The sequence below is a fragment of the Coregonus lavaretus genome, assembly GCF_964263955.1.
Source record: "Coregonus lavaretus genome assembly, chromosome: 28".
In the NCBI taxonomy this organism is placed as follows: Eukaryota; Metazoa; Chordata; class Actinopteri; order Salmoniformes; family Salmonidae; genus Coregonus; species Coregonus lavaretus.
The window spans coordinates 16,197,655-16,217,175 of record NC_140015.1 but is presented as its reverse complement, the minus strand read 5'-3'; the positions used below and the strand labels follow the sequence as shown (position 1 = coordinate 16,217,175).

General features: G+C 43.6%; 1 protein-coding gene, 1 long non-coding RNA gene and 1 pseudogene across 3 annotated transcripts; 1 reads left to right on the top strand and 2 right to left on the bottom strand.

Annotated features, from left to right (window-relative positions):
- Positions 1-2,394: 2,394 nt before the first annotated feature.
- On the bottom strand, positions 2,395-3,151 carry LOC311103473. The gene is made up of 3 exons (XR_014610093.1): positions 3,077-3,151; positions 2,866-2,953; positions 2,395-2,555 (listed from the first exon to the last, which is right to left on the bottom strand). It is a non-coding gene; the product is annotated as an uncharacterized lncRNA (long non-coding RNA).
- Positions 3,152-9,512: 6,361 nt separating this feature from the next.
- LOC311103795 (nucleoside diphosphate kinase A-like) lies at positions 9,513-12,233 on the top strand (annotated as a pseudogene). Its single transcript, XR_014615797.1, has 5 exons — positions 9,513-9,572; positions 11,079-11,201; positions 11,311-11,412; positions 11,600-11,712; positions 11,973-12,233. The product of XR_014615797.1 is annotated as a nucleoside diphosphate kinase A-like (transcript).
- Positions 12,234-16,597: 4,364 nt separating this feature from the next.
- LOC311103505 (MBT domain-containing protein 1-like) lies at positions 16,598-18,903 on the bottom strand. Its single transcript, XM_084145079.1, has 3 exons — positions 18,836-18,903; positions 17,151-17,345; positions 16,598-16,924 (listed from the first exon to the last, which is right to left on the bottom strand). Exons 2-3 carry the CDS (start codon positions 17,251-17,253, stop codon positions 16,800-16,802), a joined length of 228 nt encoding a protein of 75 aa, XP_084001205.1. The 5' UTR covers positions 17,254-17,345; positions 18,836-18,903; the 3' UTR covers positions 16,598-16,799.
- Between the last annotated feature and the right edge of the window lie 618 nt (positions 18,904-19,521).

Here is a 19,521-nt window from a genome sequence, read left to right as displayed (position 1 = left end):
ACCTGACTCAGGAGGAATGGGCCAAAATTCACCCAACGTATTGTGGGAAGCTTGTGGAAGGCTACCCGAAAGGTTTGACCCAAGTTAAACAATTTAAAGGCAATGCTACCAAATACTAATTGAGTGTATGTAAACTTCTGACCCACTGGGAATGTGATGAAAGAAATAAAAGCTGAAATAAATCATTCTCTCTACTATTATTCTGACATTTCACATTCTTAAAATAAAGTGGTGATCCTAACTGACCTAAAACAGGGAATTTTTACTAGGATTAAATGTAAGGAATTGTGAAAAACTGAGTTTAAATGTATTTGGCTAAGGTGTATGTAAACTTCCGACTTCAACTGTATATACAGTTGGGAGAACAAATATTTGATACACTGCCGATTTTGCAGGTTTCCCTATTTACAAAGCATGTAGAGGTCTGTAATTTTTATCATAGGTACACTTCAACTGTGAGAGACTGAATCTAAAACAAAAATCCAGGAAATCACATTGTATGATTTTTAAGTAATTCATTTGCATTTTATTGCATGACATAAGTATTTGATCACCTACCAACCAGTAAGAATTCTGGCTCTCACAGACCTGTTAGTTTGTCTTTAAGAAGCCCTCCTGTTCTCCACTCATTAACTGTATTAACTGCACCTGTTTGAACTCGTTACCTGTATAAAAGACACCTGTCCACACACTCAATCAAACAGACTCCAACCTCTCCACAATGGCCAAGACCAGAGAGCTGTGTAAGGACATCAGGGATAAAATTGTAGACCTGCACAAGGCTGGGATGGGCTACAGGACAATAGGCAAGCAGCTTGGTGAGAAGGCAACAACTGTTGGCGCAATTATTAGAAAATGGAAGAAGTTCAAGATGACGGTCAATCACCCTCGGTCTGGGGCTCCATGCAAGATCTCACCTCGTGGGGCATCAATGATCATGAGGAAGGTGAGGGATCAGCCCAGAACTACACGGCAGGACCTGGTCAATGACCTGAAGAGAGCTGGGACCACAGTCTCAAAGATAACCATTAGTAACACACTACGCCGGCATGGATTAAAATCCTGCAGCGCACGCAAGGTCCCCCTGCTCAAGCCAGCGCATGTCCAGGCCCGTCTGAAGTTTGCCAATGACCATCTGGATGATCCAGAGGAGGAATGGGAGAAGGTCATGTGGTCTGATGAGACAAAAATATAGCTTGCCGTGTTTGGAGGAAGAAGAAGGATGAGTACAACCCCAAGAACACCATCCCAACCGTGAAGCATGGAGGTGGAAACATCATTCTTTGGGGATGCTTTTCTGCAAAGAGGACAGGACGACTGCACCGTATTGAGGGGAGGATGGATGGGGCCATGTATCGCGAGATCTTGGCCAACAACCTCCTTCCCTCAGTAAGAGCATTGAAGATGGGTCGTGGCTGGGTCTTCCAGCATGACAACGACCCGAAACACACAGCCAGGGTAACTAAGGAGTGGCTCCGTAAGAAGCATCTCAAGGTCCTGGAGTGGCCTAGCCAGTCTCCAGACCTGAACCCAATAGAAAATCTTTGAAGGGAGCTGAAAGTCCGTATTGCCCAGCGACAGCCCCGAAACCTGAAGGATCTGGAGAAGGTCTGTATGGAGGAGTGGGCCAAAATCCCTGCTGCAGTGTGTGCAAACCTGGTCAAGACCTACAGGAAACGTATGATCTCTGTAATTGCAAACAAAGGTTTCTGTACCAAATATTAAGTTCTGCTTTTCTGATGTATCAAATACTTATGTCATGCAATAAATTGCAAATGAATTACATAAAAATCATACAATGTGATTTTCTGGATTTTTGTTTTAGATTCCGTCTCTCACAGTTGAAGTGTACCTATGATAAAAATTACAGACCTCTACATGCTTTGTAAGTAGGAAAACCTGCAAAATCGGCAGTGTATCAAATACTTGTTCTCCCCACTGTATATATATATATATGCAATGTAATTTAAACACATTTTCACCAAGGTCAATACAATCAAAGCTGCTTTGAAATGCCTTCTCAGTTTGCAAGTTTATTGCAAGTATATTACAAATATTGAAATGTTCTTAACACAGCAAATGGAACATACAAATCTGGTGTGAAATGTTCAGTTGGGCCAACCCCGTATCACTTCAGTGTTTGCAGATATGAAGGTTTAGAGCGGTGGCCAGTAACCGAAAGGTTGCTGGTTCACATCCACGAGCTGACTAAGTGAAAAATGACACCTCTGCCAATGTGCCCTTGAGCAAGGTATTTACCCCTAGTAGCTCTGGATAAGAGTGTCTGCTAAATGACTAAAATGCCATGTCAAGAGAGTCTATTAAATATGACTGCAGACACACAAATCAATGCTGCTAATATGTTTATTAGATGGTGATGGCTAAATCTTTCTAATTCTTCTTGCAAAAATCACAGCCCTTGAACGGTTTCGAGATGGCTCTGGAAATGGCCCGGAACACCCTGACCAACAGGGGATGTTTACGGGACTCCTGTGCAGGTGCTGGTGGCAGGTCGTCCTCAGGTTGGGGAATGAATGGGACAGCATGATCATCATCTGTGATAAGAGAACATTGCAGGATCAGAATTGAACATATCAAATGTACTTTCCTTCTCTCCAACCACAGCACAAACAAATGGTAATACATCAGAATGACAGAATCTACGATTTTGACCTTGGGAAATGTGAAAGTCGCTACAATGTTTGCCTGACAGCTCGTCAAACTCAGTGGCCTTGATCAGAGAAAGCATTATGGATGGATTAATACATCTCAGCATTAAACTCAGTAAAGCTGCATTCACTCTGACCACAGGCCACATCTTGGCAATGCATCAAAATCAAATGATCATCATTGTGTGTCGCTTACCCAGCGCAACTCGAGAGGTGCTGAAACGCTGCGAAGGCAGCTCCTTTTGAGCGGGGTGGCTCTCTGGTTCCACTCTGCTCTTGAACACCTGTTGCCGAGTAAATTCATCCTTCCATTAGACGCCCCACAATGTCTCACTCTGACCCCATTAGCTTCGAATTCTATTTTAGCCGTAATGACGGGGAAAAACCCCAAACATGGAGCTCCATACCTTGATCTTGACCGTTGGCAACTTTGGGCAGTAACTGAACCTCCGGCCCTGGCTCTTCTTCTTCACTCTGGCAGAGGGGACATGACGAGTCTCTGTATCAGCAACAGCTGTAGAAGTGCACTTCACAGGCAATGCGGTGTCAGGGCGGTTGGCATGGAGCTCAGCAAGAACGTCACTGGAGGCCTGGCTAGTGCCTGACCTGTGGGTACTTGTGGCCTGGAAGAGACTTCTCTTTGATTTGGGCAGAAGAATATCTGGGGGCAGAAGAGATAAAATAGTTATGTTGTGTATATTTTACAATAATACACAATCTTGAAAATCCAATGAACACAATTGCAATAAAACTATTAAGCTCATGAGTGAATCCTACATGACACGAGAGTTGGCGTGGTCACAGTTGTAAATGAGAACTTGTCCTCATCTGGTTTACCTGGTTAAATAAAGGTGAAAAAAAATAAAAAATAAAAAATAATTCAATTTAGTGCATATTACAAAATAAAATAAATGAAAAGTGGTCATTTTACTTACCACGCACAGAGGTCGCGGCTGACACATCATCGGTCAGTGTGTCCATCGCCTGGCCGGTCACCGCCATACAAACCTGAGAGGTTTTAGATGAGACATCCTGGTAGATGTCATGGACCGACATCACATGAAGATGATCCTCTTCACCCACATCAGGCTCATCATCTTCTAGCCTGTTCAGAATGGAGTCAAACATCTCCATGGCAACCTGCCACTCTTCGGTCATCTGCTCACCCACAGATGAGTGCTCTGAGGCAGCTACTCCGGCCTTGATCACATTCAGAACCTTGCTGAGGATCTTCTTGGCGCTGTGTCTGACTGACTCCTGGCTGACTGCAACTGTTGGGTCTTTGAGGTCATTGTTGGTAGACACTTCCATGTCCTGGATTTTGTCAGCAGTTAAATGGGTATCCTGGTGGTCCCGCTCATTGGTGAGGTGGCAACCAGTGTACAAACTCTTCAGCTCGTTCACAGCTGTGCTGTAAAGTTTCTGGGAGGATAACCGGACCTGTTCCCAGAACTTGATCCTACCTGCCTTACTCACCTCAATTGCCTCGTTTAAGTCCACTAGAAGGGACTCAAGAATGCTAGTTGAGGCCTCAGCAATGTTCCTTGAGGAGACGTGGGCTGACAGGATGTCCATGGTCAAAGAAGCATCTCTTATGACCTGAGTCACTACCCCTTGGGCCTTGGCAGAGTATTCTGCCATTAGGTTGTCGGTCTGAAGGTCAGCAGGATGCTGCTTTTCCCCCTGTGTGGTCACATCCTGTGCAGTGAGTGGACGGCTTAGAATAATTGTTTCCTGAATCCTCTCTGATGGTGGGAATGGACAATCAATGAGCAGGGAGTGGTAGATGGCAGTGGAGGATATGTCTGGGTGTTCTCTCACAGCCTCCGGCTCCATGATTGCTGAGGGGCCCTGGAGCATCTCACCAATTTCCAGATCGCTGATGCTCTCGACACTCAACACTAGACGTGCTAGAAGGTTTCTAGACATCTGGCATGGAACAAAGGACTCGTCTGAGTTGCTGTCAAGCTCTGTTTTTATCACTTGCAGGGCAGTTCTGACTGACACTGCTGACCGGACACAGAGCATCCTCAGGTCGGAGTGGGAGCGAGACAGAGGTGAGTGGTTCGAGGGACCACTGCTGCCCTGTGAGTATCTGGATCCCCCCTCCAGCTCAAACTCAGACATGGATGCCTTGAGTTTGGCTGCAGCTTTCCGGACCATGTCCCTTGCCACACCATCAATGTCGAGGCCTTCAATCCCTGTCCGGGAGCCAGCACTCTGGGACCTGGAAAATGCCTGGTTCTCTAGATAACCAAGGGCATCCAGGGTATCATCGACCACCAAATCCACCAAATCATTGGACATGGCAGTGATTCTGTCATGACCTAGCTGGATATTCTGTTCTGTCAGGGACCAATCCCACAGGGATCTACCGTACATTTCAGCCATTTTCAGCTCGACGGCCCTGTTGATCTTTGCCCGAGACAGGTTCAGCAGGTGGTCGCTTCCTGACATCCTGGTCTCCGTTCTCTGGACCACCAGACTCTGCACCTCGGCCGACACCGCTGACAGGAAGTAGGACACCCGCACCTCATGTCCTGTCTGAGCGTCGCTCTTCACCCTCTGGATGCTGCTGATGGTTGCAACAATGACCTGACCTGCCAGTCGTCCTAGCTCTCTCTCAATCTCCTTAGCGGACTTTCCAGACAGCCAAGTGAGCGCCATCTGTCCCATAGTATGGCCATTCATTGTGGTTGTGATTGTCCGCAGCAACTGCTCAGCAAACTGACTGCTTGGTGAGCTGATGCTGGTGGAAGGAGCTTCGGCTCCCTGACTGGCCCCTCCTATCAGCATGAGCTGGGCTAGTCTGGCGTTGATCTGCTTGAAGATGATCTCCACAATGGCCATGATCAGCCTGGTGTCCGCAGACAGAATAATAGGCCTCATCTTCTTTGGTCTCCTCTGGATGGATGGCAGTATGACCTCACTCAGGGACCTGCGGGCGTCTCTGTGAACCTGACTGAAGATAAAGTTGTGAGACAGTCCGAACACAGACCTCAGGGGGTCTGAGTGGGGTCTGTCCCAATCCTCTCTATCTCCGTTCTCAGATGCTGAGGAATATCTTCTTGGGTTGTCATCTTCTTCCTCATTTCCCAAAGACTCCTCTGACCTGAAGAGCACCCCACAACAAAGATATGGTAACAACGACAATAACAAACCTTTCTGGACACAAACACTGCTTTAAAACATTATTTAAAAGAATCAACTAAAGTCATACAGATGCAGGATCTTAATTTGATCACCCTGTTGCAGGAGAACTTTCCTGCAATGTAGGAAATGTAAAACGTATAGTGTATTTGAGGTTTTAAAAGGCTTCTGAAGTCCACTTTGAAATTTCAGACTAGATTTTTTTCCCTTACGAATAATGTATCAATCCCTTCAAAAATGTCCATTAATTATAATCCAGATATTAATTCACATTTCCTAATGCTGCAGGATTATTTTCCTGCTGTAGCAAACGTAAGTTCCTACATCTGTATTCAGTGGAAATAAATCATTTTAGAGAAGTCATTATTTATACACATGTATGAAGTTAAGGAATTAACTGTTCCAACCATTATGGGGAGGAATAAGCTACAGGGGGGTACATACGAAAGGAGGGAGGGGAAGGGAGTTGGGTTCCGTGTCCTGGCACCAGTTCTAGGGCTGGTGACCTCGCTTGGCCCATGACTTGGCCCAAGGTTGAATCTGACGCTGCGGCATACGGAGGCCGCTTCCAGATCTGCTTCATTGATTACGACTGAAGACCAGGAGGAGGAAGTTGATGAAGATGATGATGGTGACCAGGGCAAATGCCTGTACATGATGAGATCAAGGGCAGGGACCACCACTGTTGAAGAGTCCTCCTTCACCCATGACACGATGTTCTTGCACTTAGCATGAGCCTCAACTGTGGTGGACTGTAATGTAAAAGAACAGCCGGGAAAGATTGTTCTAAAATTGAACATTCAATTAAATCCACCGTCTGTCTACATTGTGATGTCTTTATTATCTAACCTGAATGCCAAAACTTATTAAATAAAGTTATTCTATTCAACTTCCTCCGACCTTGTTGTTGAGATATAAAGCCTGCTCACCAGGTTCCCATTGTCTAGACTCAAAGTGCTGACTCGCCAGCTCCTGGTACATTTACTGTAGTATTGTAATAGAATATCTATGCCAGGGATCGGCAACTTTTATGGGCGTGGGGGCCAAAAAACTCTGAACTCATCATGAGGGGCCGCAGTGGCTCGCGGGTCTTCATTCCCACATCCATACCCACACATGTAGTCTGAGTCGGCCCTTGCGTTTTGGGGGCCCCAAGCAACATTTTGTTGGGGCCTGCCCCCCACTCTGCCAGCAAATGATTTTAGCCGATCCCCTCTTGACAGTGGAGAGACAAAATTGAAGTTTTAGGGTTAATTTCCTGCAATTCTGCACATTTTGCCATGTGGCGTAGAACATTTTTTGCCGTTTTAAAGCAAGTTTGCTGCAATTCTACACATTTTACCCTGGGGCAGAGAGAACATTTTGAAATTGTAGAACTACTTTCATGTAATTCTACTCATTTGATATCTGAGTGAGCGTGACTAACAAAATCAATGCCCCCTCCCCATTGCCCCCTCCCCATTCGACCATGATTACTACAAATTTAGATAGCTGGCCGCTAGACTAACTTACCCCCCAAAAAATGTTTTAGCTGACATGGGCTAATTGAGTGACTGTCAGTGACTGACATAGCAAGAGAAAAACTGCTGATGCAAAACCAAAATTGAAAACGGCACCTTGTGTATTCTACTATTCTAACTCTCAACAATAAGTTGAGACCCTGACTGAGTTCCATTCATTTTTTTTATTGATCCGCGGGCTTACAAAAGGGGATCCACGGCCACCAGTTGCCCATCCCTGATCTAGACTGCATCCCAAATGGCACCCTATTCCCTATATAGTGCCCTGCTTTTGACCAGGGCCCATAGAGTTCTGATCAAAGGTAGGGCATATATTTGGAAAATGGCACCATTTGGGATGCACCCATAGTCTATTTTACCGTCTCCCTGATGTTAGAAAATTCCAGCGCTAACTCTAACTCACCCTTTCATGCATATTCTCAGTCGAAATAATCCATTGCCTGCAAAAGGGATAAATAGATGAGTACTGTTAATTATTAAAACTATCTAACCCTTGACCTCTACGGGACTAGCCTATATACATGTACACCACAAACACACCCTCTGATTGGTTCTTTGGTCAGTTGCAGAACACACAGTATAGAGAATAGGAGGTAAGTATGGGGAAGACAAAGAGCTACCTACTTCTCATTCATCTCCTCCCCTGAGAATTCGAGTTCTGAGGAGGAGCTTCTCCGGGCCAAGGACAGGTTGTAATGAGAAGTCTGCTGTGGCTCCCATGTGTTAGATGGGCCGGCTAAGTCCTGATCAGCCTCCTGCATCTCACTCTCTGCTTCAGTCTCCTGTGAATGAGATGGGCCGGCTGACTCTGGATCAGCCTCCTGCATCTCTCTCTCTGCTTCAGTCTCCTCTGACTGAGATGGTCCGGCTGACTCTGTATCAGCCTCCTGCATCTCTCTCTCTGCTTCAGTCTCCTGTGACTGAGATGGGCCGGCTGACTCTGGATCAGCCTCCTGCATCTCTCTCTCTGCTTCAGTCTCCTCTGACTGAGATGGTCCGGCTGACTCTGGATCAGCCTCCTGCATCTCTCTCTGAGATTTTACATATCACCTTTCTCAACTCTCATTAATTAGCCTACATTATTTATCACTATATATCACCTTGGCGATCACCTTTACCCAATTACTCACTATTTCTGAATTTGGCAGATGGCAAGACTTATCTTGCCTTTCAAAATGTTTAATATAAAAAATATACATCTCTATTTAAAAAATCTGAAAAACAAAGCCTACCTCCACTTCTTTCTTCTCCATATTATCTCCAGTTGTATCACATATTAATGCTTTTAAAAAATTATGATACAATTACATTGCAATAAAATGCGGGATAATACATTTTCAACCACCAACGACACCAACTTGATGACTGAATGAAGAGTCAAATGTTATCTGATCTGTTTCGAACGTGATCACGTATGACGTAATAGATATACATCGCAGACGTAATTGTGCCGTAACTGCAACAGTCAGCAAGTAGCGGCAAAATCAACAATGAAAACAACAGATACCAGACTAGACCACTGAGCGTTACACACCATTACAGTCAAATCAATTCTGCCTCATAAAAAAAGTTGCTTCGCCTCGGGCCTCAGAACAGCCTTGTCACACAATAATTATCGGATTCTCAGGCATTATTGCTTAAATGACAACAACAGATACCAGACTAGACACTATTCCAGTCAAATCAATTCTGCCTCATAAAAAATAAAAAATAAAAATCGGCCACCACAAGCAGACTTCATCCAAAATATGTAAAGGAAAATTGTTTCAAATTGTGTTTGTAAAATGTAAGGCTCTGATATATATTTACACCTACGCCTGTTTCTTTGATAAAAAACAAACAAACAAACATGTACACCCACTTAAAAAACCCACCCACCCTTTGCAACAGATACCATTTTGGTTAATAATAATAATAATTAGTCTGCTGATATCAACCTTTGGTGTTGCTATGCTATATAATTAGCACTTCCCAATGTCTAGACTCGAATATTTGACAGCACATGTCGATATCACCATTAACTGTTGTGTGGCGCTAGAATGCACAAAAGAACATGGGTGATTAAAAGCAGGCAACATGTCAATCAATTTTTGACCTCATCCAAGCCCCACCCATTCACTGGGCAGCCTTTATAAACTAGCTCTCATCATCATCTCAGCCTTACTGATTTTGTCTCTGTCTTGAACGGTTGTGTCCAGGTTCTTCTGTCAGTCTCAACATCGTAACTTTAAAGGTATGCTGCTTGAATGGTGGTGTTACAACTCCCTTCATTTTGCATTATGTCATAGCATTGTGTTTTACGAATCTCACGTTGCGGTTCTATTCATTTCATGTTTTTAGGAAGTTGGTGGATCCGTGTCGGTTGTGTTTTGCCTTTCGCATTGACTAGCTAGCTAACATGCCACGTAACGGCGTGGTGTTTTGCCCGTTTATACCTAACTAACGTTAGCTAGTTAATTGATATACATTGAGTGACTCTTTTAAAGTTAAGTCTCATCCTAATAGTAAACCAATGACTTGGAGTAGTTATAGCATGCTTAACGATAGTTAATTAGTTGAATGTAACGCGGTAACTCCGGTGCTGTGCATTTCAGTTTCACCGGACGTGACTGGCTTACGGGGTGACAACTGCTAATTCACATGGCTAACTAGTTAAGCCTTGCGGGTTACCATAAGCCAATTATTTGTCCCTCTCGTGTTACTATAAGCTCACTTGTAGGTGGCAAGTACTTGACAATTCTACTTTAATCTACTTGGAATTTATTTCGATTAAAGACCGTGGAAAGCCGGGCCATGTGGCATCTGATCTGTACCAAATATGGCCGCTTGCTTTCAACAATGGGATGTACTCAAGTTCATGGCGCTAACGTCCTTAGCTCGCTTTGAAAAGTATATTAATGCCGGTGTAACACTCGGATCTGTATTTAATCGGGACGTAGCCAGTTAACTAGTTACTTTTCGTGGTTTGCTGTCATTCAAACGGTGGGAGAATTTAACAATCAGCCCATCGCGATGTAAAAATGCTAACTAATGTATTGCCAAGCTTGCAAATATGTGCCCAATTCGACTGGTTCCGGCGCAGGGTGTGGTTGTGATTTGATTAGATGACTCGTTTATAGTTTGAATGCTGTTAAGTCGGTGTAGGTTTTGAATATTACTATTTTAAAAAGCTCAATGAAATGACGTTTGAACCAGACAGTTTAACACTGCTGCAGCATCTGGCTGCAGTTCAGTGTAGTGAACTGTACTTTCTATAGATCTAAACATAACTATACTAAAGCCTGAGTTCACTTTGTACAACAGTAACTAAGCTACAGTACCAGTAAAAAATGTCTCGTTTGCCCATGTATGAAACATCAGTTGCGCATTGGCAACGAAAGCAAATTGTTCATACTAAATACCCCATAGGCATGGAATGGGCATGTGGGAATACTTTCCGCAGGATTGGTGATAAGAATAGAATTGTGCTGTCCTTGCCCACTTTCCCACTAGCCACAGTACATCTGTTCACTCCATAGCAGTCTAGGTGACATTGAAGAGCTGTCAACTGGCAGTACATTGGTCAAAGGTTGTGCAGAGTGGCCTGGCTTACTCCAGCTAATTCAACAATTTCAGTTTACGGGGGTTGGGGGATTTGGATTGCCAAGACCACAAATTAGGCAGTTTTTCCATTAATGTGCATTTCACTGATGGCCCACTGCCATTTCAGTCACTCAATATCTATCCTCCTGTGTTGCAGCACCATGTCTAACACCGAACGTACCTTCATTGCCATCAAGCCTGATGGTGTCCAGAGGGGGCTTGTGGGAGATATCATTAAGCGCTTTGAGCAGAGGGGCTTGTGGCCATGAAGATGATCCAGGTATGTGAATAACTGAATCTGTTCAGAGGTGCTTCTAGTAGGGTTCAATGGCATTTAACTGCTTAATATTGAGTTTGAGGCATTGAACTGAGTTTTTTTGTGATTGCAGGCGTCTGAGGACCTTGTCAAGCAGCACTACATTGACCTGAAGGCCATGCCCTTCTATGGCGGCCTTTGCTCATTCATGCACTCCGGTCCAGTTGTTGCCATGGTAACTATCCTCCCCACGCATGCACTACGCACAGCCCGTTTTAAAATGCTGGCTCATTGCTAGATTCATAGTGGCTCACTGCTAATGCCACCCTGGACACTATACTTCAGGTTCTCTTGAGCGGTGCTTGTGATATAATTAATCGTTCCACTCAATTCTCCATTATTTTATGCTCCCTTGCTTTCAGATCTGGGAAGGCCTGAACGCTGTGAAGAACGGCAGATTGATGCTGGGAGAGACCAACCCTGCAGACTCCAAACCCGGAAGCATCCGCGGAGACTTCTGCATCACGCTTGGCAGGTATGTGTCCACTGATGCTTGTTTATACAGACTCTGATATGGAAAGTAGGAAGTGCTCAACCAATGTGAGTAGAGGTGCAACCTGTAAAGGTGTATACAACATTGGACAGGAATCTGATGAAATATTCAAGCTATAATGAATTTTCTACAAGCAAACTGGCATGTATAGAGGAATATGTACCCTGCTGTAGTTCCAATAAATCTAAGCCCATTATCCGCATGATGCAGAGTTTCTGATTTGTAGCCTTTTGCCATTACAGGAACATCATCCACAGCAGTGACTCCCTCGATAGTGCCAACAAGGAGATTGCCCTGTGGTTCAAGCCAGAGGAGATTGTCGAGTACAAGAGCTGCCAACATGGATTCCTGTATGAGTAAATAAAATGGGACTGGAAACTTTTCTCCTCACACCCCATCAAACCCATTCTGAATGCTGTTGATCTGGAATTTGTTCATGTACCTTGTGACTTTCAAGCACTTAAAAAGAATCATGTCAATAAAAATAATCATGAATTAGAATACGCGAGGCTCGCCTAGTTTACTTTTGAAACTGCGGGGGGCTTTGTGTAGGGGACTGGGACATGTGAACATGTTTGATAAAATAATTGGTAGTGTCCTCTGGCTTCTGTTCAGTGCATGTGGGCCTCTATTGAAGGGGCTTCAATATATCCATAACAAATGACAAGTCATGCTGTGGAAAATGTTATGTACATGCCATTTGTATAAGGCATTACCCTTCAGGGTGCCCTCTACAGTATGCAGAGTAGTCGCCGGTGACGTGGGGTGAATTCCTAATTGTCAACAACCCAATTCCACCACCATAGTGTAGGAACCATTCTGACTGACACTGGTGTGTTCCATTGTGGGGCATGCCTGATGGGAGGTTTTGGTAGAAATGTACTTTGGGCCTGTTGGGGCAATGTCACAGATGTAGGCCTTTATTGCGTTGAAAAGGGTAGGTGTTGTCAACTGCAACATTCTTGATTTACTTGACAATACACCAGTCTTCGAAGCAGGCCGTTGCCCTATATGCCTGCTAAATGGTTCCTGTTTGAGTTGGTGCAACTTAGTAGCAGGGGTATTCAACGCTTACCCTGTGAGGTCTGGAGCCTGCTGCTTTTATGTTCTGCCTCATACTTAATTGCACCCACCTGCTGTCCAAGGTCTAAATCAGTGTGATGGGGGGAGCACTGGAACTGGAACTGGTCTAGGGTTGCGTTTGAGGGCACTATAGCAATGTTTAAATCCAGAGAACATGGTTCAATGGGAACATCTTGACACAATAGGTCAAAATCATTTTGGCAGAGGCCGTTTTATCTACTTTCCCAGTGTCCGAACTCGTGGATAACATGTTTTTGTCCAGTATGAAGGAAGTTAGCATTGGCTCAAGAAACGAGTACTACTAGCATGCTGAATATCTGCTAGCAGATACCCATAGACTTCGTCATAGCATGCTAGCAGATACCCATAGACTTCGTCATAGCATGCTAGCAGATACCATAGACATCTAGTCATAGCATGCTAGCAGATACCCATAGACTTTGTCATAGCATGCTAGCAGATACCCATAGACTTTGTCATAGCATTCTAGCAGATACCCATAGACATCCAGTCATAGCATGCTAGCAGATCCCATAGACTTCCAGTCATAGCATGCTAGCAGATCCCATAGACTTCCAGTCATAGCATGCTAGCAGATACCATAGACTTCCAGTCATAGCGCTAATGCTAGTTAGCATTAACTCACGAAACTACCTCTAACTTCCTTCATACTGGACAGAGACACAAAAATGGTATCCAGGAGTTCATCTGACTCAGGGGAAGTAGATAAAGGACCTCATTGCCAAAATCCCAAAGTATCCCTTTAATGGTGTAGTCAACGAAACAATGGGCACTGGCTTTTCAATACTGTACTTTTATGCAGTGTAAAAAAAGTAAAGTGAATCATTTATTTTACGTTAATACTTTTCCGCAAGATTCATTACAAATGTTAAATGAAAGTAAACATCTAAATATCTTTCTTCAAACACATTTTTTTTTCTTTTGTATTTGATATACTGTAGCTTAACAAACTTAATGTTCACAGCACATTTACCATGGAAACCAAGGGGGGAAAACGATATACTTGGACAAAGAAAAAACGTACAGAAAACGCAGGAATCCCTATTTATCCCACAAGTGCCATGCAAAGAAAATGTTTTGACAGTTAATTCAATATAAATCTTTCATTATAGTTGTATCCAAAATATGAGAATACGAGAAAATAACTGAATTTCTCCACCATGGTCACAGTTTTTGAAAATAATTTCATTCTTAATAAAAGGTTATGACTTTATCAAATATATATATATATACATGTATAGCACCAGAATACAAAGACAATATGATGAAGGGGTTTCACATTAGAAACAAGCACACATACTCGTGTTAGTGCAAAGACCAACAGTTATACATAAATTAAGCCCAAGAGGACATGGTGTTCACACTGCTGCATGCACATATTTTGGTTTTAACAAACACACCCTCTAGTCTTGTTTCTTTTATATTTATTATTATATTGATGAAATAAGGCATTTGAAATCAATTAACATCATGATCAGAATAGTGTAGCCCTATATTGAGTCCATTTCTGCGTTTCTTTTTTTCTTGATTCAAATACCATGAATTCTCGTGTCTAACATTTGTGTTACAAGGATGACGGAAACAAGGTTTGTCGCCTCAAAACAGTCATGCCATATAAATTATTAACATAATGTAATGTATATTTCCACCATTCGGTCTTTGATGCACAGTCTGAAGTTTGATTGAAAGTACAGCTAAAAGCTTTTGATCTCACTGCGTCTCCCAAACCTAATGTAGGGTGAAATTGAGGGGTATTTGCAACAGATACGCCTCTTTACCATATATTTAGCTATTGTGTGCATGTCAAACCTTGTTCATTATTATGACATTTAGGGTGAAATGTAACGTTAGGAGAGAACTGTGATAAGACGTTATTGCTTGACAGTGACCTTTGGCAATCTTTGGCATCACCATGGTCACCTGAGCTGGTTTACACCAGCCAACGCGTAAAATGTCAATTTTAATTGAGACTGTAATACTAGTTTGAGTTTCACTCAGGACCAGACATTGAAACATACAGTAACAACAGTAAGACAATCGACAGAGCTAACATTTAACTGAACACTTTTGCAAAAAAGGTTAAAACAAACACCTACACATTATTAAACAGTGACATACAGACGGGTAATCCTACCTCTAGAGCGACAGAATATATGACAAATCCACTTAAAATGGGACCTTGTATAACAATCAGATAGGTCTCTACGTTAGTGAGATGGTTTAACAAGTAACATTTACTTTAAGACTGCTCTTGGACTAACACATTTTGTTAATACTGTTGACCACATCAATATCTGAAGCCTAATTTCAGCATACCAACAGCCAATGACAACACCTTTCTCAATAACCATAACGACGAAGAAGAAGCCTATAATACAATACGCTAAGATTTCCTGAGAGTAAATTGTCAACCTTACTGGTATATAAAGTGAGACAATGGAGTGCAGTCGGTATTTTATATAGTATGTCGATTATAATCCCTATTCCATTTCTCATATGGCACAAAATAAATCACCATATCATGTTTGTAAATTGGCTCTGTTTTATACTGTATGCTTTATTCATAAATACACATTTAATGCGATATATTTTGTTTTATAAATCAATATTGACATTCATTTAATATCTCCCATTGAAAGGATGGCCTATGAATAAATTGTATGATCATGAGTCGGTGAGTGTGACAATTTAGCCCAGGCCTACCATTCACCTACTAGGAAATATGCACACAGCTGCCAAAGTGATTTAAATTGTCATGAAAATCAACTTTACATGTGGTTTGATCAGAATCGGACTACCTTGCAACAGGAGATTACATTAAAGTTCTAAAAGAGGTAGAGAAAACATAACATTATTTTGAAGATGTTCTTTTACAAAGGCAGTAAATTCTCTATTTAGATAAATGGTTCTCATGTTGTTGATGGTAGTGAAGTGATGATAGTGATAATAGTGAACAACAGCCCAACTATTACAGTGGCTTGAATATCTACTCTATTTATAGTATCACTCTGAATTATGACATAATTAAACGTAGAATAATGCTATACATTAGATATAGAACATTTCACATAGATCTCAGTATTATTTGACACAAGAGTCAAGGTTTGCATATCATTGTGTAGTAAACTGTGATAGAACTCAATATTACCACAGTGGATGACCTGTTTTTCATAGAGTATAATTTTTTAGATTTGACAAAACTTTGCCTGCAATCAGCTGGCCAAGAGGAGTAATATTTGTAAACATACTTTAAATAAGGCATGGTAAATATAGTGTGAAAAAAGGGTCAACTAGAGATTTGGGAACTCTACCACATTCTCCTTGGTAATGTCCCAGTGATAGCTGTCGGTCATGATTGGCTATCACACAAATGGAACGCAAGATTCAGAGAATGTGGAAGGCTGCTCAAATCTTAGTTGAACGTGTGGAACTGGTATGAAGCTGATTGGTGGTGTTTCTATTTTATATCTGTGTGATTGTTTTATACCAGTAAGGTTTAGTCCATTCAATACCTACATACATACACCCTGTTTTTTTGTTGAAAATCTGATTATATATACTCACAAACATCACAGTTTATCCATCGAAAGATTACCCTACCTCAAAGTAACGAATACGAGAGATGCACAAAAAGATCTCGGATTTGAAAATCGTACAAAAACGTTTTTGTTGAAGTACAAAAAACTGAAATGAAACGTAAAGTTATTGTCGTTCACACACCTCACTTTTTCTTTTCTATGCTCCTCTCCCCATTTGCGCTGTCTGTTTGGAACTAGTCTTTGAGCCACTCTGTCCCAAGTCTCTCTATGGGCACAGCTTGGTGACCTTCCATGTTAATGTTGTGGGGATGTCACACAGGGCCCATGGTCTCTGGTGCTGTGGAGGGAGAGGGAGTGGACTGGCTCCTTCTTGCCCCCAGGCTGGCCCTCTGTTGGTGGGTGGGTGCAGCAGTGCCCCATGGAGGGTCAGGGCTCCTGCTTGATGTAGTAGCTGCCACTGGAGCCGTTGCTCTCCAGGTCGGAGGCTGTGCCCTGCGGGAAGGTGAACTCGTCCGCCTCCTGAACCTCCTCCTTCAGCTGCAGCGTCACCCCTTGGGAAGGGAAAGAGGGACAGTAGAGAAGTAGGAGAGATGGGGAATGAAAATACATTAATTATAAAACTCAGGAGATAAAGGAGAAAATAGGTTGCCTTGTTCAATATGGTAGAGTACTTGGTCTACTACACCATTCTGTTTCAGTAGAGGACATCCCTACCCAACTACCATGCTTAACATGGGTTTCTAATTTGAGTTCAGTTGGCGGGGTGGTTTAGGTTACCTGGCTTTCCATTGGGGCCGAGTTCCTGGGCTGCCGAGGGAGGCTGTTCGGTCCCAGAGGCAGATGCTGGCGTGGGAGGAGATGGGTAGTCTGGCGGGGTCATGTTCTCGTCTCCAGATAGGTTCCTCTGGGGCACTCCACTCAATGCCACCCCCGACAAACTCACTGGCCTCTTACTAATGGGGATCTTCCTCTCTAAAAATCCAGTCAAAGGTAAAATGGTTAATCAGCTCTGCTGTTGCCTTCTCATGTTTATTTTGCCTTTGCTCTTTTTGACGTGTGACTACTTCAAATCAAATCAAATGTTATTTGTCACATGCGCCGAATACAACAGGTGTAGACCTCACAGTGAAATGCTTAGTTACAAGCCCTTAACCAACAATGCAGTTTTAAGAAAAATAAGTGTTAAGGAAACAATAGATAAGTAAAAAATAAAAGCAGTAAAATAACAATGCAAATAGTCCGGGTAGCCATTTGATTAGCTGTTCAGGAGTCTTATGGCTTACGACCTAGACTTGGCGCTCTGGTACCGCTTGCCGTGCGGTAGCAGTGAGAACAGTCTATGACTAGGGTGGCTGGAGTCTTTGACAATTTTTAGGGCCTTCCTCTGACACCGCCTGGTATAGAGGTCCTGGATGGCAGGAAGCTTGGCCCCAGTGATGTACTGGGCCGTACGCACTACCCTCTGTAGTGCCATGCAGTCGGAGGCCGAGCAGTTGCCATACCAGGCAGTGATGCAACCAGTCAGGATGCTCTCGATGGTGCAGCTGTAGAACCTTTTGAGGATCTGAGGACCCATGCCAAATCTTGTCAGTCTCCTGAGGGGGAATAGGCTTTGTCGTGCCCTATTCACGACTGTCTTGGTGTGTTTGGACAATGATAGTTTGTTAGTGATGTGGACACCAAGGAACTTGAAGCTCTCAACCTGCTCCACTACAGCCCAGTCGATGATAATGGAGGCGTACTCAGTCCTTCTTCGGTTACTTATGTGTTATTAAATCATTAATAAGGTACAATTTAAATATTCAAAACTAGGTAAAAATGTCTTAGAAATGTAAGTTATTCAGGAAAAGCTTGATGTAATGTCTGGCATGACTAACAAAGACTGAATGAACACAAAAACCAAGCATACTATAAAAAGATCTGCACTATGTGCCTACATAATCAAATAATTTGTATTTTATTGCAGTCATTGAATATTTTTCTTTAGCCTGAGGTCTCCTCCTCTAATAACAGCTTCACACTGGTATGAAAATCCATCCATTGTAGGAGGGTTTTGACTTGGTTTCAATGCTCTGTTTTGGTGTGAATAGAGATGCCCGCAGAGCAAGAACCGTGAAGAGCTGTGGCAAGTGCAGCTTTGCCCTTAAATAGAGAGAAAAAGAGGGAAAGGGGAGGGTGCAGTGGAGGAGGCGGAGGCACAGGGGCAGAAACGAGAGGGGGAGGGGTCTGAGGCACAGGGGCAGAAATGAGAGGGGGAGGGTGCAGGGGGAGGGGTCTGAGGCACAGGGGCAGAAATGAGAGAGGATGCAGGGGGAGGGGTCTGAGGCACAGGGGCAGAAACGAGAGGGGGAGGGTGCAGGGGGCGGGGTCTGAGGCACAGGGGCAGAAATGAGAGGGGAGAGGCAGAGGATGCAGGGGGAGGGGGCTGAGGCACGGGCGAAACGAGGGGACAGATGACCCACTTTTCTTTTGGCCTTTGTACTGCTGGGATTTCTTCTTCTGTTTTGTCACACTCGGAGGGAGCTCTCTAGAGGCTGAAAAAAAGCACAAACCAGAGAACAACTCATTCATTCATATATTCGTGCAGCACAGCTCGTCTCACCTCATTCAAAAAATGTTTCCTACATTACTAGAATTAGTTTCAGGTTAAAGGTTTGCGTTAAAGTCGCAGTGTTTTGGTTATCGATTAGTTACCGGAGTGTAACTCCAGTTCTATGAGTGGAGCGGAGCCCCATAGGGGAGCTCTGCTCCTAGTGGTTTACCCTCTGCCCTAAGGCAGCAGCAGCCTGAGACAAAATTATGCACACACCTACAGCCAATAGGAGTACAGGTGTCCCTATAAGAGGGGATGCCTCCCCTCAATCAGCCTCCCGAGATATTTTTCTTCAGCGAGACTAGAGAGGGTCGGCAGGGCCTTAAGTCCTATGGGGCTCCGCTCCACTCATAGAACTGGAGTTACACTCCGGTAACTAATCGTTCTATATCGTGGAGCTCCGCCCCATAGGGGAGCTCTGCTCCTAGTGGTTTAAGGCGGAGCGTAGCGCTCCAAAATGTACTCCCTGCCGAGCCTAACACTTCCCATCGAAACGAGAAAGTCAGGCCTAGCAATGGCTGCAACCGAGTCCCGCAGTACTGCAACTAAAAACCC

What these genes read in the sequence shown, in the direction of transcription:
- LOC311103505 (XM_084145079.1), bottom strand. Translation starts at nt 17,253, where the DNA reads ATGACCCCGCCAGACTACCCATCTCCTCCCACGCCAGCATCTGCCTCT. An exon ending in CGGCCCCAATGGAAAGCCAG is followed by an intron (nt 16,925 to 17,150) that starts GTAACCTAAACC and finishes TCCCTTCCCAAG; the next exon opens with GGGTGACGCTGCAGCTGAAG.